This window comes from Macrotis lagotis, chromosome 1, assembly GCF_037893015.1.
Source record: "Macrotis lagotis isolate mMagLag1 chromosome 1, bilby.v1.9.chrom.fasta, whole genome shotgun sequence".
NCBI classification, from domain to species: Eukaryota; Metazoa; Chordata; class Mammalia; order Peramelemorphia; family Peramelidae; genus Macrotis; species Macrotis lagotis.
The window spans coordinates 827,916,534-827,934,630 of record NC_133658.1 but is presented as its reverse complement, the minus strand read 5'-3'; the positions used below and the strand labels follow the sequence as shown (position 1 = coordinate 827,934,630).

At 35.7% G+C, this 18,097-nt stretch overlaps 1 protein-coding gene across 2 annotated transcripts in view; it reads left to right on the top strand.

The window, feature by feature from the left end:
- ATP7B (ATPase copper transporting beta) overlaps nucleotides 1–18,097 on the top strand; it is a 146,529-nt gene that overhangs the window by 38,921 nt on the left and 89,511 nt on the right. Inside the window, exons 1-2 of one of the 2 annotated variants that reach the window (XM_074217193.1) lie at nucleotides 7,643–8,507; nucleotides 8,719–8,982. The exons of the other annotated variant lie outside the window; for it this stretch is intronic. Of the exons in view, the coding sequence (XP_074073294.1) occupies nucleotides 8,743–8,982 (240 nt within the window). The 5' untranslated portion in view covers nucleotides 7,643–8,507; nucleotides 8,719–8,742. Of the gene's footprint in view, nucleotides 1–7,642; nucleotides 8,508–8,718; nucleotides 8,983–18,097 lie in introns of those variants that run through there. 2 annotated transcript variants of the gene reach the window in all.

Here is an 18,097-nt window from a genome sequence, read left to right as displayed (position 1 = left end):
GGAGCCCCTGGAATTCATTGAGTAGTTTGAGTGACCTGGTTAGACCTTGCCTTTAGGACAATCACTTTGGCCATTCTGTGAAAGCTGAATTGGAGAGGGATCAATTAGTACCTCAGAGATTACTGGGAGAGTCTTGCTGCAGTCTAGATGAGAGGTAATGAAGACCTGAGGTAACTTAAAGGCTATATGCATACAGAGAAAGGGGATTGATATGAGATGCTCTGGAAGCAAAATAGACAAGTCCTGAAAGCTGATTGGAAAAACAAACAGAAGTCATCCATCAGTCATGACAGTTCCTGCCCTTGCTTGTATTAAGTGAAATAAGCCCCAAACTGTTTAATCAACCCAGCCTTTCCTACAAGACTCCTTACATGGATGGTCAGAAGTGATGTAATTGTTGTATAGAGCAGCTAGGTGGGGCAGTACTGACCTTGGAGTTGAAAGGATACAAGCTTCTGACTCTTGACATGTACTAGCTCTGTGACTTTGGGCAAGTCACTTAACCCTGACTGCTTCACATCCAGTACCATCTCCAGTTGTCCTGATCCATATCTGGCCATTGGACGCAGATGGCTCTGGAGGAGAAAGTGAGTCTGGTGACTTAGTACAACATCCCCTCACTCAAATCCAGTTCTTGTGTTTGTCATGGCATCACCTCCCTGATGTTGTGGTCTTTAAGAATGAAGGACAAAAACATTGATTATTGTATTGTCCTGCATGGTGGGCTTGCCCTGGGAAGATGACTCAAGTCCCAAATATGGTTGTTCTATGATCCACCTGCCCACTTATAATCACGTACAAAATATTCGACTCCACAACAGCAGGGTGGAGTTCCAAGGAATGGAGTAATCCTGTGCCTGGCAAATTGGTTCTTGCAAAGAAGGTAATGTATGAACCACTATCTGATCTACTGGCACTTTGTCTCTGACCTGCTTTGTATAATTTAACATATGAAAATTGTGGTGCCTATGAGAGAAGAAATTTGGAAGAACAGTGGGTGGGGGGGTGAGGAGGAATTAATGAGTCATATTTTGGACATGTATTTGTTTGATAGCCAATGCATTGAAATGATGATTAAACTCTTGGGAGCTGATTCAGTTGATTACCAAGACACTGTAGAGAGAGAAGGGAAAAGGGTCCAGAACACAAGTTTCACTTGGTACTCTCTCTCTCTCTCTCTCTCTCTCTCTCTCTCTCTCTCCCTCTCTATATATATATATATATATATATATATATATATATATATATATTCTGGTCTGATCGTCCTCACAGCTAACTTAATTTAGAATTGAAATTGATTAGCCTTAATTAAGAAGGAGTAACCAGAGGTTATAAGAAAGATGATGAACTGATTTAAGTGATGTGAAAACAGCAGAAATTTAATCTCAAAAATGATACAAAGAATATTCATCTATAAGCTATATCTATCCATTTATATATCACTTATATCTCCCCAAGGAGCACTATGGCTTTTTTTCTCACCAGTATTTGAAGCCGCTTGCATATTTCCTTTCTCCACTAGAATATAAACTCTTGGAAAGCAGCCTTGCTTTTCTATTTGTATTCTCAGTGCTTTACACACAGTACTTAATGCTCAATAAATGCTTTTTAAATTCTTTCTTTCAAATACATGTATGATAGATCTAGAACACCTTCAAGATTGAAGGCTCAAACACCACCTTATGAAACCTTTTCTAATTTCTCTAATTATACTTTGCATTTATTGCATACAATAATTTTACATCTATAGATATCTTTATAACATGAGAGAGTTCCTTGAGAACAAATACTGGTTCTTTTTTTGTCTTTGAATCCCCACACCAGTATATTATGTGGAATATAGTAAGAGCTTAATAAATGCTTATTGATTGATTTAAACTGAGCAACCAAGCTCCATGATGAGCCAAACACCTCCGTAATCTGGATTGGCTGTTTTGGAAGACCACAGTCACACTTGGTATGTTGGATTTAGTCATGTTCTGATGATATCTGAGTACACAGGACCTACTAATTTCTCACTCACATGGATGGGCAATTTACTTTCTCAGAGTACTTTTAGTTAAAACAGGATCATGTTCCAAATGAAGCTTTATTCTAAAATGATTAAAGTTACTGTGTACTTGTAATTTCTTTTTAACATTGCTTATATCAATGTAGAATAAAATCATGACAGTAAAATGTAGGGTTCTTCAGCTCTTAAAGCTTTTTAAGAGACAAAAGAGAAAAGAGATTGCAAAGAAAAACAGAACTAAATCCTAGAGGGAAAGACATATTTAAATTAGAAACAAAGAGGAACTTCTTGACTTCAAGGATTGTTAATTTGCTATCTTCTGTCTCTTGAGCTTTATAAAAATGAGGTAGAGAGAGTTCTCAGGGGTGATTAAATTAGGTTCTGCCTAGATGAACTCATGATGACCTTCAGAATCCCAAGACCATTTTATCCCACTTAAAATAAGTCTGATATGTAATACCCAACTCTATAAAAATGTTAGACATCCTCAGTCTTTTTGCAAAATAAATTTGGGATTTAAAAAGAAATTCTATGATCACTCCATTTTACAGTTTGATATCAAGAAAGTTGATACACACACACACACACACACACACACACACACAAACACACACACACCCTTTCAAGAATACAGTTATTGCATTTAATTAATTGTTGCTGTCCTTCCTAAGAACAGTGCAACCAGGTGGCTAGGTGCAGTGGATAAAGCACCGCCCTGGAGTCAGGAGTACCTGGGTTCAAATCCAGTCTCAGACACTTAATAATTACTTAGCTGTGTGTCCTTGGGCAAGCCACTTAACCCCATTTGCCTTGCAAAAACCTAAAAAAAACAGTGCAACCATTATAGCAAAATCTATAGAAGTTTGTAATAAAGAAAAAGATTGATTAATTTGTTCTATCAGACTTAAGACATTTATATGCCACTTGAATTCCATCAGCGACTATCTGGAAAATTAACAGTCTGGGCATACTGACTATTTTTCTGTAATATAAAAGATTTGAAAAAAGCTTATTATAGTTTAATATAAAAAGCTTACTGTACTTAATTAAACTCTGAAAAAACCTTTCAGGATAAATATCCTTCATAGCTTTACTGTAGTATGCTGTCTTCTCTTGATTCTGGGAAATGAAGCAAGTGAATTATGGTCTTAATAATTTGACTTGGGATATTTCTTTAGACTATTAAAAACTAAACCAAGCCAAACTAACTAGTCTTAAAGATTGGCTGTTTGACTGATACTGCCAGATTAGCCTTTGAGCTTGCTTTGCCTCCTTGGATCTTGTACACATAACATTATCAGAGAGATAGCACTGCTATAGCTCACAAAGTGCTATTATTTGATAAAAACATGGAATGAAATATTTGCTATAGGAGACAAAAGTCAGATAATGAAATTCTCTGAAACAGTGAAAAGTTGTATTGTATGACATTTGATAATCTGCTGAGAAAAGCTGTTAAGATAACTGTTTTGAAGAATTTTAACTATTAAGTGTCTGGGTCATGAATTTGTGTTGCTGAGGGAGAAAAATTGCTATTAATACTGTACTCTATGTTTTAGACAAAAGTCTGTCAGAAACATTTTAATATATTTATCATTTTTCTAAAACAAAGCATTTCTAACTTAGAGAAATATCCGAACTAATGTAATCTCTTTATACTTCTGGCATCTCTTTCTCTAAGATATTGTGAGATGAAACTTACAGGAAGCTTGAATAAGGAAAATGCCACAAAATAATGAAATATGATTTTGTGATTCTACTTCTTCTAATGGAATAATAGTCACTTAAACTTTTAGGGAAGCCATTGGAAAACTAATTTCCTAAAACTACTTGTCCTTCTCTGAGCAGCTCCCACAGCTTCCCTCGATTTGTCACAGGTGACATGTAAAGGCATTGCTTTCTTCTGATCAATATCCTAATCATTTCATGAGGTATTCAAAGAAGGAACTGCCCTGATATGGGTCAATAGTCCAGTCATTTCAGAAGATGAAGGCAACAATAATTTTAACTGGAGAAGAGTTAAATTTGGTTACCACCTCATTATTAGAATCTTAACCTTAATTTTCCTAAAGGAAAAAGTATAGAAACTATTTTTAGATTAGATCATTATATTTCTTAATATTTTAATTTGAACTATAAAGGAGAGTTTTGCTTTGCTTCCACAGTATATTCCAAAATTAACTTTTGCTTTTTTACTACCTTAGTTTAAAAGGAATCAGTCCAACCAAACTGAATATTAAACATTTTGTATAGTTTACATTGCTTGTTGTTCAGTTGTTTTTTAGTCATGTCCAACTCTTTGTGGCCACATTTGGTATTTTCTTAGTAAAAATACTGAAATGATTTGCCATTTCCTTCTCTAGATCATTTTACAGATGAGGATACTGAGACAAATCATGCCTGAGGAACTAGGATTATACAACTAATAGGTGTCTGAGGTCAGATTTGAAATCAGGAATCTTACTGACTCCAGGTCCAACGCTATCACTGTGCCACCTGAGTTCAAATCTGGCCTCAGAGGGGAGGAGGGGAATTCATTCCAAGAATGAGGGACACTGTGCAATGGGACACTGTATTCATGTGTGAGAAATAGCAAGAAGGTCAGTTTTACTAGACCAAAGATTGAGGGAAGTGTAGCAATGTAGAATAACACTGGAGAGATAGATTGGGACCATATTGTAAAAAATTTCAGATCCTAAACAGAGCAGAGTAGAGAAGTCCTGGGCTTTAGGACAGTCTTTTTTGGCAGCTATCTGAAAGATGATTTGGAGAAGTATGAGACTTAATTAAGGCAAGCAGACTAATTTGTAGACTACTATAGTGGTCCAGGTAAGAGGGTCTTAACTTGGGTTATATCATTAAAAAAAGGGGAGGGGATGCTTTTGAAACAAAATATGGAGGTTACAAAAAAAGACAAAATGTGACAACATATTTTATATGTATAAAGGTTACTAGCACTTAATACTCAATAATTATTCAGAATCATCTCCAACCATGCAAATATGGAAAAAAAAATGTTGATCAGTGTTTATCTAAATAAATAGCCCTTAGGACAAATCCAGTAGTATTTATAACTTAGACAGACACCACAAATGGACAAAAAGCTGGATCCAGAATTGAACAAGAGTAGAGCGGTCTACTTTGGGAAATTTTGGAGTGCTTTTAACAAAGTCCTGCTTTTCCACACCACTATTCTCCCAGAGGTGCTGTCTGGTCATTATGGGTCAGACTAAACTGAGACACATGGTATACATGGATTACAGCATATTGCCAAGAAAGGATTGTTCTGAAATGGTATAAAAGACATCATCAGAGCCAAAAGGAATCAGGATAGCTATCTACCAAATTTGAACTATAATTGACTCCATTCAGTAAAAGCTAAGAAGTCCATAGGAAGACCCCTAATACATTGGATGGAGTATTTGAAAGTATTTATGGAAGGACATGCCTAGGAATGGTACAGAATAAGATGATGTGAATAGATGGATGGAGATCTGAGGGGCATAGTGCCTGCAGTTATGACATGAAAGATCTAGTCAGATATTAAGGGCAACAAGATCATGCTAGGCTCTTGTAAGGATAAGCATTTCTAGTTCTTTAGAAAAGTTATTATGTGGGGTCATGGGTCTTATGGAAGCATTCTTTGAAAATAGGACAGATATATGCAGCTGTCCAGGATGGCTGGGATTTCTGTTTGAGGAAGGGGGTTGAAGTTGTTGACTTCTCCTGGCCTCTGCTGCCCCTTGATTCTTTGGTATTAGAGAATTAATAAGGCTTATGAGTATGGTAGACTCAGTCATTGGTCCAAGATACATCTAGCACTAAGAGTATGTAACATCAAAGCAGAAGATGGAACTCTACTATTGACTTCCCCCTCTCCCCATAGAGAAGGGAGATGGCCTTGATGACATGAGTGGAGGGGAAAAGATAAATACTGGGGGAAATAGTTTAGTGTGCATTATACTGTGGGGCACTTCTGAAATGACAAGAGGGCAAAGCAGAAGCTTTTGTTACCTGGAAGAGTACACTTGTCTTCTCAACTTCACTCTGGATCTGTTCCCTTGAACCATGGAAATGGGGCAGGTAATACTGACTAGTTACCATGGATGTATAAGAGTTAGAGGTGAAAGTTGCTGCATAAAAAAAATCAATCAATAAGCATTTATGAAACTTTTATTCTGTTCTAGACATTGTTGAGCCCTGAGTCCTGAAACTACAAAATCTCAAATGAAGTGTGGTCCTTGTCTTCTGGTAGCTTACAACTTGTGTACAATGTGTACACATGTAATTAAATGAAAAATATGGTCAAAAGAAACAAAATAATTTTATGTTGAGCACTGGCCTCAGATCCAGAGCAGTGTTGTGCAGAAGGGGATGGATGTGTGGGATAAGTTTTGGAGGAAACTGGGAATAAGAAGTGAGGGTGATTGTTCATATTAACCGCAACATTGTGTGATGATCAATTATGATAGACTTTGATCCTCTCAACAATTTAAAGAACAAAGACAATTCTAAAAGACTTGTGATGGAAAGTGCCATCCACATCCAGAAAAAGAACTGTGAAATTGGAATGCAGATCAAAGAGTACTGTTCACTTTTTTAAAATTTATTTTGTGTTTTTTCTTTTTAATGTTTTTTTCCTCTTTTGTTCTGAGTCTTTCAAAACATGACTAATAAGGAAATATGTTAAACATGACTGTATGTATATCAATCATATTACTCACTTTCATGGGGAGAGGAAAGGGAAGAAAAGGAGGCAGAAAAATGTGGAACTCAAAATCTTACACATCTTGTTGAAAACTATCTTTACGGGGAGGCTAGGTGGTGCAGTGGATAGAGCACCGGCCTGGAGTCAGAAGTACTCGAGTTCAAATCCGGCCTCAGACACTTAATAATTACCTAGCTGTGTGGCCTGGGCAAGCCACTTAACCCTATTGCCTTGCAAAAAAACTAAAAAAAAAAAAGAAAACTATATATTTTTACATGTAATTTGAAAAAAAAAATATATATATATATATAAAATGAGTGAGAAAGGGGTATACTCTAAGATATAGGGATGAGATGATATTTGTAAAGGAGTATTAGTAATTAATGTAAATTGCTGTTCCTCTTCTACTAAAAAAACAATAAGGTTAAGAAAGGAAAGGATAGGTGCTTAATGTTTTTTGTTTGGTTGATTAACTAGTCATGTCCAAAATCATGTATCTCCTGTACCTTGAGTCCATTACTTCTCTGATAAGGAGGTAAATGACATGCTTTATCATAGATCCACTGATAAATCATTGCTTTGGTCAGAGTTCTCAAGTCTTTCAAAGTTATTTTTCTTTACAGTATTCTTATCATTGTATAAATTGTTCTAGTTAAGCTCATTTCTCTTTGTCAGTGCTTACTTCCCAGGATTATTTGCAATTGCCTCTTTATTTCTTTTGAGGCAATACTATTCCCTCCCCTTTCCTTCCTTTCTCTTTTTTCCTGTCCTTTCCTCTCTCTCTTCTCCTCCTCTCTCCTCTCCATTTTCTCTTGTCTTCTCTTCTCCTTTTTTTCTTTCTTCCTTTCCCCTCTTCTTTTCTGCTTTTTTTCTTTTCCATTATTTTCCATCCCTACCTCCTCAGCAGTATTGTCACTTTAAAAATTATATTAGCATGACCCAGCCATGAGCAATAAATATTCCTCTATTATTACTGTTATATATAGAATTCTTGATAGTTTGCAAAGTACTTCATAAACCCTCTCTGCTTTAATCTTAATTAAAATGCCCGTGATACCTTCCTTTCTCCATTTTTACAAATAAGGAAACTGAGGCTCAATGAACTTATGGAACAGTCCAACTAAGTGGCAGAATCAGAGTTGAACTTGTTATTCCTATTATAAGTTTCATTTATGTTATTTAATTTTAACTTTAAGGACCATTATTGTAAGATCTCATTGTTGTGTAGAGTGTTTTGCTCATTTCTAATTTGTGGTGTCTAGTAAATTTGCACCCATGGAAGATTTTTTTCCCCCCTTGTTGTAAAGACTTTGACCCAAGGGGAAACTAAGTTACAATAAAAATAAAAATTTTTTATACTTTCTTGAAAATGCAAGTCATATTGCTTAGGAAATAAATGGTCCAGTGACAAAGTATTATAGAAGCTAGTAGAAGAAAGAGCTATATTTCATCCAGGGAAACTCTAGTAATTCAGTAATAAAAGGAAGTGGATTATTTCCCCCTGCCTCTAGGCAGGGTTTCTAGGACTTGTGATTGTGCACATAGCTAAGAGGAAATCACCTTTTAGCTTTGGGAGTTAATTATATGTAGGGTTCCTGCCCAGCCCCGTTGTGCCTCTGGAGTCTTTGAAAGGCTAGTCAGTGTTGTCTTGGGTGAGTAAACGGGCCGTGTGCAAAGATTAGCAAAGTAGTGCAATGAGGGAAAAGATGCCAAAGAGAAGGCAGAGTTTAAAGAGAATGAACACAGATAGAGGAGTGTGAATACAGACCGGGAAGGAGCAGCCTGCAGGTACTGCTGGGGCCATTCAAACAGAGCCCTTCACTCAGGGGCAGAGAGAACCTGAGTTGGTGCTGAAATATCACGCTGGATGGCTTTGTGGGAAACTATTCTAGACAGAACAGTGACTTTTCACCTAGATGGGATATAGAATGGGGAAAAAGAAAGCATTTACTTCTAATTTAGCAGATTAGGCTGGTAGAAATAAATTTGACTTTTGTAGAGTTGGAGTGAACAAGAAACATCGATGGAGAAAGCTGGGAGTGAAATGAAGGGGAGCCTGTTAGACCAACCCTCCTTGGCTACTTTAAGTGATCCAGATGTCACCTTGCTCTCACTTCACAAGCGACCCTCCTTCAACAAGATCCCTCCTGGAAGCAACCATTCCACGCCAGCCCTGCCGGAGGATCATGGCTGTGCTCTACCTAAAGGAAAGCAATTGGCTCCAGGACTTTTGAATGGAATACCAGAGACAAAATCCACTCAGGTCAGTGGGTTTTCGAGGGGACTGCTCTCAGACATCTACTGGAAAAAAAATGTTCATGTTGATGCTCCCATATGTTGTCTGTAGAAATGGTAGGAGTTCCTTAGAATGTGTATGCACATTAATTTAGGTGATGGAAATTTTCTTTTCCTTTTCCCAGCATTATTACTCTATCAAGGTAACAGCTTTTATTTTCTCTTGGTGAATTTTGGCAAAATACTTTGGAACCCTGGAGCAATGATTCTGCCTGTACATTGGTCCAAAGTACAAGGTCTCTGAAGTCAGTTTTTTCTTTTCTCACTTAGATTTAAATTTTAGCTTTAAATCTACATTTAAATATAAGGTAGATGATTTGAAAACATAGCAAAACCAAAAATTATTTACTTAATTTATTGCTTGAAATTTATATGAGTAGGTAAGGTAAATATTTTGTTTGGAAAAGTCTTTGGAAAATTTCTTTAAAAATATTGACAACTAAAAAAAAATAAAAAACAAAAAAATATTGAGAACTGTTTTTAAAGGCGTTCCACCAATGATATAAAGTAGAATTGGCTTAATTCTTATGTTAGCTTTATGATTGTTTTTACTATTACTATAAATAGGTTAAAGTGAATTTTATGCCTAGGACTTCTTGGAATGGGCTCTTAAGACATTTAGTTTAGGCTAATAGTCAGATACCATGTTTCAACCTTTTGTGTTATTTTCAGAATTCCCTTTACATTGAAGTTAAACTAATATATGGCAGTTGTTTGAAATCCTAAAGGGACAAATAAAGTTAAGTTGATGTTTCCTTCCTCAAAGCAGGGAACTTTCTGGAGCTTGAGGATTTTTTAAAAAGTGATATCAGAAAATAAAGATTTTGTTAGATTTAGGGCATTTATAATCTGGAATTCAAGGGGAGTTAACTTGCTTCTCAGCAAGTGTAATTTCAATTAAAATAATCAGGAACTAGTACAGATCCCTGAAATTTTTGTGTGAGAAACTGAAACTATCACTAGTTCTGTGGTCACATACTATTAAAGGAGGTGGTTAGGGAGGTGGTTAAAACTTAACTCCCTTTGTAAAAAGATGGTCCTAGAGGAGAGACCACTGTATTTAGCAAAATGACTCTTTGTAATAAAATTTTTTAATTGTGTAATTCACTTGGTACTCTCTCTCTCTCTCTCTCTCTCTCTCTCTCTCTCTCTATATATATATATATATATATATATATATATATATATATATATTCTGGGTCTGATCGTCCTCACAGCTAACTTAATTTAGAATTGAAATTGATTAGCCTTAATTAAGAAGGAGTAACCAGAGGTTATAAGAAAGATGATGAACTGATTTAAGTGATGTGAAAACAGCAGAAATTTAATCTCAAAAATGATACAAAGAATATTCATCTATAAGCTATATCTATCCATTTATATATCACTTATATCTCCCCAAGGAGCACTATGGCTTTTTTTCTCACCAGTATTTGAAGCCGCTTGCATATTTCCTTTCTCCACTAGAATATAAACTCTTGGAAAGCAGCCTTGCTTTTCTGTTTGTATTCTCAGTGCTTTACACACAGTACTTAATGCTCAATAAATGCTTTTTAAATTCTTTCTTTCAAATACATGTATGATAGATCTAGAACACCTTCAAGATTGAAGGCTCAAACACCACCTTATGAAACCTTTTCTAATTTCTCTAATTATACTTTGCATTTATTGCATACAATAATTTTACATCTATAGATATCTTTATAACATGAGAGAGTTCCTTGAGAACAAATACTGGTTCTTTTTTTGTCTTTGAATCCCCACACCAGTATATTATGTGGAATATAGTAAGAGCTTAATAAATGCTTATTGATTGATTTAAACTGAGCAACCAAGCTCCATGATGAGCCAAACACCTCCGTAATCTGGATTGGCTGTTTTGGAAGACCACAGTCACACTTGGTATGTTGGATTTAGTCATGTTCTGATGATATCTGAGTACACAGGACCTACTAATTTCTCACTCACATGGATGGGCAATTTACTTTCTCAGAGTACTTTTAGTTAAAACAGGATCATGTTCCAAATGAAGCTTTATTCTAAAATGATTAAAGTTACTGTGTACTTGTAATTTCTTTTTAACATTGCTTATATCAATGTAGAATAAAATCATGACAGTAAAATGTAGGGTTCTTCAGCTCTTAAAGCTTTTTAAGAGACAAAAGAGAAAAGAGATTGCAAAGAAAAACAGAACTAAATCCTAGAGGGAAAGACATATTTAAATTAGAAACAAAGAGGAACTTCTTGACTTCAAGGATTGTTAATTTGCTATCTTCTGTCTCTTGAGCTTTATAAAAATGAGGTAGAGAGAGTTCTCAGGGGTGATTAAATTAGGTTCTGCCTAGATGAACTCATGATGACCTTCAGAATCCCAAGACCATTTTATCCCACTTAAAATAAGTCTGATATGTAATACCCAACTCTATAAAAATGTTAGACATCCTCAGTCTTTTTGCAAAATAAATTTGGGATTTAAAAAGAAATTCTATGATCACTCCATTTTACAGTTTGATATCAAGAAAGTTGATACACACACACACACACACACACACACACACACAAACACACACACACACCCTTTCAAGAATACAGTTATTGCATTTAATTGAATTGTTGCTGTCCTTCCTAAGAACAGTGCAACCAGGTGGCTAGGTGCAGTGGATAAAGCACCGGCCCTGGAGTCAGGAGTACCTGGGTTCAAATCCAGTCTCAGACACTTAATAATTACTTAGCTGTGTGTCCTTGGGCAAGCCACTTAACCCCATTTGCCTTGCAAAAACCATAAAAAAAACAGTGCAACCATTATAGCAAAATCTATAGAAGTTTGTAATAAAGAAAAAGATTGATTAATTTGTTCTATCAGACTTAAGACATTTATATGCCACTTGAATTCCATCAGCACTATCTGGAAAATTAACAGTCTGGGCATACTGACTATTTTTCTGTAATATAAAAGATTTGAAAAAAGCTTATTATATTTAATATAAAAAAGCTTACTGTACTTAATTAAACTCTGAAAAAACCTTTCAGGATACATATCCTTCATAGCTTTACTGTAGTATGCTGTCTTCTCTTGATTCTGGGAAATGAAGCAAGTGAATTATGGTCTTAATAATTTGACTTGGGATATTTCTTTAGACTATTAAAAACTAAACCAAGCCAAACTAACTAGTCTTAAAGATTGGCTGTTTGACTGATACTGCCAGATTAGCCTTTGAGCTTGCTTTGCCTCCTTGGATCTTGTACACATAACATTATCAGAGAGATAGCACTGCTATAGCTCACAAAGTGCTATTATTTGATAAAAACATGGAATGAAATATTTGCTATAGGAGACAAAAGTCAGATAATGAAATTCTCTGAAACAGTGAAAAGTTGTATTGTATGACATTTGATAATCTGCTGAGAAAAGCTGTTAAGATAACTGTTTTGAAGAATTTTAACTATTAAGTGTCTGGGTCATGAATTTGTGTTGCTGAGGGAGAAAAATTGCTATTAATACTGTACTCTATGTTTTAGACAAAAGTCTGTCAGAAACATTTTAATATATTTATCATTTTTCTAAAACAAAGCATTTCTAACTTAGAGAAATATCCGAACTAATGTAATCTCTTTATACTTCTGGCCATCTCTTTCTCTAAGATATTGTGAGATGAAACTTACAGGAAGCTTGAATAAGGAAAATGCCACAAAATAATGAAATATGATTTTGTGATTCTACTTCTTCTAATGGAATAATAGTCACTTAAACTTTTAGGGAAGCCATTGGAAAACTAATTTCCTAAAACTACTTGTCCTTCTCTGAGCAGTCCCACAGCTTCCCTCGATTTGTCACAGGTGACATGTAAAGGCATTGCTTTCTTCTGATCAATATCCTAATCATTTCATGAGGTATTCAAAGAAGGAACTGCCCTGATATGGGTCAATAGTCCAGTCATTTCAGAAGATGAAGGCAACAATAATTTTAACTGGAGAAGAGTTAAATTTGGTTACCACCTCATTATTAGAATCTTAACCTTAACCTTTTTCCTAAAGGAAAAAGTATAGAAACTATTTTTAGATTAGATCATTATATTTCTTAATATTTTAATTTGAACTATAAAGGAGAGTTTTGCTTTGCTTCCACAGTATATTCCAAAATTAACTTTTGCTTTTTTACTACCTTAGTTTAAAAGGAATCAGTCCAACCAAACTGAATATTAAACATTTTGTATAGTTTACATTGCTTGTTGTTCAGTTGTTTTTTAGTCATGTCCAACTCTTTGTGGCCACATTTGGTATTTTCTTAGTAAAAATACTGAAATGATTTGCCATTTCCTTCTCTAGATCATTTTACAGATGAGGATACTGAGACAAATCATGCCTGAGGAACTAGGATTATACAACTAATAGGTGTCTGAGGTCAGATTTGAAATCAGGAATCTTACTGACTCCAGGTCCAACGCTATCACTGTGCCACCTGAGTTCAAATCTGGCCTCAGAGGGGAGGAGGGGAATTCATTCCAAGAATGAGGGACACTGTGCAATGGGACACTGTATTCATGTGTGAGAAATAGCAAGAAGGTCAGTTTTACTAGACCAAAGATTGAGGGAAGTGTAGCAATGTAGAATAACACTGGAGAGATAGATTGGGACCATATTGTGAAAAATTTCAGATCCTAAACAGAGCAGAGTAGAGAAGTCCTGGGCTTTAGGACAGTCTTTTTTGGCAGCTATCTGAAAGATGATTTGGAGAAGTATGAGACTTAATTAAGGCAAGCAGACTAATTTGTAGACTACTATAGTGGTCCAGGTAAGAGGGTCTTAACTTGGGTTATATCATTAAAAAAAGGGGAGGGGATGCTTTTGAAACAAAATATGGAGGTTACAAAAAAAGACAAAATGTGACAACATATTTTATATGTATAAAGGTTACTAGCACTTAATACTCAATAATTATTCAGAATCATCTCCAACCATGCAAATATGGAAAAAAAAATGTTGATCAGTGTTTATCTAAATAAATAGCCCTTAGGACAAATCCAGTAGTATTTATAACTTAGACAGACACCACAAATGGACAAAAAGCTGGATCCAGAATTGAACAAGAGTAGAGCGGTCTACTTTGGGAAATTTTGGAGTGCTTTTAACAAAGTCCTGCTTTTCCACACCACTATTCTCCCAGAGGTGCTGTCTGGTCATTATGGGTCAGACTAAACTGAGACACATGGTATACATGGATTACAGCATATTGCCAAGAAAGGATTGTTCTGAAATGGTATAAAAGACATCATCAGAGCCAAAAGGAATCAGGATAGCTATCTACCAAATTTGAACTATAATTGACTCCATTCAGTAAAAGCTAAGAAGTCCATAGGAAGACCCCTAATACATTGGATGGAGTATTTGAAAGTATTTATGGAAGGACATGCCTAGGAATGGTACAGAATAAGATGATGTGAATAGATGGATGGAGATCTGAGGGGCATAGTGCCTGCAGTTATGACATGAAAGATCTAGTCAGATATTAAGGGCAACAAGATCATGCTAGGCTCTTGTAAGGATAAGCATTTCTAGTTCTTTAGAAAAGTTATTATGTGGGGTCATGGGTCTTATGGAAGCATTCTTTGAAAATAGGACAGATATATGCAGCTGTCCAGGATGGCTGGGATTTCTGTTTCGAGGAAGGGGGTTGAAGTTGCTGACTTCTCCTGGCCTCTGCTGCCCCTGTGATTCTTTGGTATTAGAGAATTAATAAGGCTTATGAGTATGGTAGACTCAGTCATTGGTCCAAGATACATCTAGCACTAAGAGTATGTAACATCAAAGCAGAAGATGGAACTCTACTATTGACTTCCCCCTCTCCCCATAGAGAAGGGAGATGGCCTTGTGACATGAGTGGAGGGGAAAAGATAAATACTGGGGGAAATAGTTTAGTGTGCATTATACTGTGGGGCACTTCTGAAATGACAAGAGGGCAAAGCAGAAGCTTTTGTTACCTGGAAGAGTACACTTGTCTTCTCAACTTCACTCTGGATCTGTTCCCTTGAACCATGGAAATGGGGCAGGTAATACTGACTAGTTACCATGGATGTATAAGAGTTAGAGGTGAAAGTTGCTGCATAAAAAAAATCAATCAATAAGCATTTATGAAACTTTTATTCTGTTCTAGACATTGTTGAGCCCTGAGTCCTGAAACTACAAAATCTCAAATGAAGTGTGGTCCTTGTCTTCTGGTAGCTTACAACTTGTGTACAATGTGTACACATGTAATTAAATGAAAAATATGGTCAAAAGAAACAAAATAATTTTATGTTGAGCACTGGCCTCAGATCCAGAGCAGTGTTGTGCAGAAGGGGATGGATGTGTGGGATAAGTTTTGGAGGAAACTGGGAATAAGAAGTGAGGGTGATTGTTCATATTAACCGCAACATTGTGTGATGATCAATTATGATAGACTTTGATCCTCTCAACAATTTAAAGAACAAAGACAATTCTAAAAGACTTGTGATGGAAAGTGCCATCCACATCCAGAAAAAGAACTGTGAAATTGGAATGCAGATCAAAGAGTACTGTTCACTTTTTTAAAATTTATTTTGTGTTTTTTCTTTTTAATGTTTTTTTCCTCTTTTGTTCTGAGTCTTTCAAAACATGACTAATAAGGAAATATGTTAAACATGACTGTATGTATATCAATCATATTACTCACTTTCATGGGGAGAGGAAAGGGAAGAAAAGGAGGCAGAAAAATGTGGAACTCAAAATCTTACACATCTTGTTGAAAACTATCTTTACGGGGAGGCTAGGTGGTGCAGTGGATAGAGCACCGGCCTTGGAGTCAGAAGTACTCGAGTTCAAATCCGGCCTCAGACACTTAATAATTACCTGGCTGTGTGGCCTTGGGCAAGCCACTTAACCCTATTGCCTTGCAAAAAAACTAAAAAAGAAAAAAGAAAACTATATATTTTTACATGTAATTTGAAAAAAAAATATATATATATATATAAAATGAGTGAGAAAGGGGTATACTCTAAGATATAGGGATGAGATGATATTTGTAAAGGAGTATTAGTAATTAATGTAAATTGCTGTTCCTCTTCTACTAAAAAAACAATAAGGTTAAGAAAGGAAAGGATAGGTGCTTAATGTTTTTTGTTTGGTTGATTAACTAGTCATGTCCAAAATCATGTATCTCCTGTACCTTGAGTCCATTACTTCTCTGATAAGGAGGTAAATGACATGCTTTATCATAGATCCACTGATAAATCATTGCTTTGGTCAGAGTTCTCAAGTCTTTCAAAGTTATTTTTCTTTACAGTATTCTTATCATTGTATAAATTGTTCTAGTTAAGCTCATTTCTCTTTGTCAGTGCTTACTTCCCAGGATTATTTGCAATTGCCTCTTTATTTCTTTTGAGGCAATACTATTCCCTCCCCTTTCCTTCCTTTCTCTTTTTTCCTGTCCTTTCCTCTCTCTCTTCTCCTCCTCTCTCCTCTCCATTTTCTCTTGTCTTCTCTTCTCCTTTTTTTCTTTCTTCCTTTCCCCTCTTCTTTTCTGCTTTTTTTCTTTTCCATTATTTTCCATCCCTACCTCCTCAGGAAGTTTTCTCTTTCTTTCTTTCTTTCTTTCTTTCTTTCTTTCTTTCTTTCTTTCTTTCTTTCTTTCTTTCTTTCTTTCTTTCTTCCTTTCTTTCTTTCTTCTTTCTTTCTTTCTTTCTTGGTTTTTACAAGGCAAATGGGGTTAAGTGGCCTGCCCAAGGCCACACACCTAGGTAATTATTAAGTGTCTGAGACCGGATTTGAACCCAGGTACTCCTGACTCCAAGCTGGTACTTTATCCACTATGCCACCTAGTCGCCCCTAGTTTGTTTTCTTTATGACTATTCCCTCCTCAGTATTATCTTTCTCCTTAATCCCTCCTCTGCCTATTCCTGCCTGTTTCCTTATGGTGTTTGAAATATTTCTACAATAACACGTATGTGTGTGTGTATGTGTGTATGTATTTTTTACCCTTTTCTATTTGATTCAAATAACAATGATGTTTATTTGATACCTACTCTCCCTACCCCTTCCTCCATGTTTCTAAACTCTTCTTCATACTTAATTGTGGGGAATAAAGTTCTCTTCCACCCCTTTCCTTTATATAGTGAAATATTCCTTTTTCTTTTCATTTCCCCCCTTAAAATCTTCAAAACAAAACTGATTCATTCTCAGATCCACTTGATAAATTAACTGCCTTAATATCCTTTGAATACATTAAGATTCTGAGAACAAATTAATTCTTGATACAATCCATTTTAGTATTGAAAAGCCCTAATTATTGAAAACTTTTTGAGTTCAAAATTTCCCTGCAAATTCCTCTTCCATTTAGGGCCAACCAGAACAAGTCTTTCTTGTGGTTATACTTTATACCCACTTGCAGATAGATAGATAGCTACATGTCCCTTAACAGTCTCTTCTCCCTCATAAATATCTCCAGTTTTCACAACTACTGGTCTTGGTCTGTGACTTCTCAAGCATTCTGGTTGCTGTAATGTAAATGTTCAAATCAGTGTCTCTAAAACATGTGTGACTTTTGAATGTACAAAGAAGGATTTTAATCTCTTCTTACAGTTTTGAGAAATCTGATGGCAAAGATATGGGGGAATGGTGTTGTGTGAAGTACCAGAAAAAAGAAATCTTTATGGTAGTTTTGCTTCATGAGTATCATAGAGATGAAATAACATCTTTGAAAATATTTTGGAATACATTTTAAATTTTGCTAGACTTGGAGAAACAAATACATAAAGACTAGAGATGAAATATCATGTGTGAGGAGCAGCATGAAGATAAATTTGGTTGCATCTTAAGAGGAGTAAGCTGGATAAGTAGGTTAGGCTACGTTGGGAAGTGTTTTAAATGACAAATGTAAGACTTTGTAGTTGGCCTTAGAGACCACAAGGAGCCCCTGGAATTCATTGAGTAGTTTGAGTGACCTGGTTAGACCTTGCCTTTAGGACAATCACTTTGGCCATTCTGTGAAAGCTGAATTGGAGAGGGATCAATTAGTACCTCAGAGATTACTGGGAGAGTCTTGCTGCAGTCTAGATGAGAGGTAATGAAGA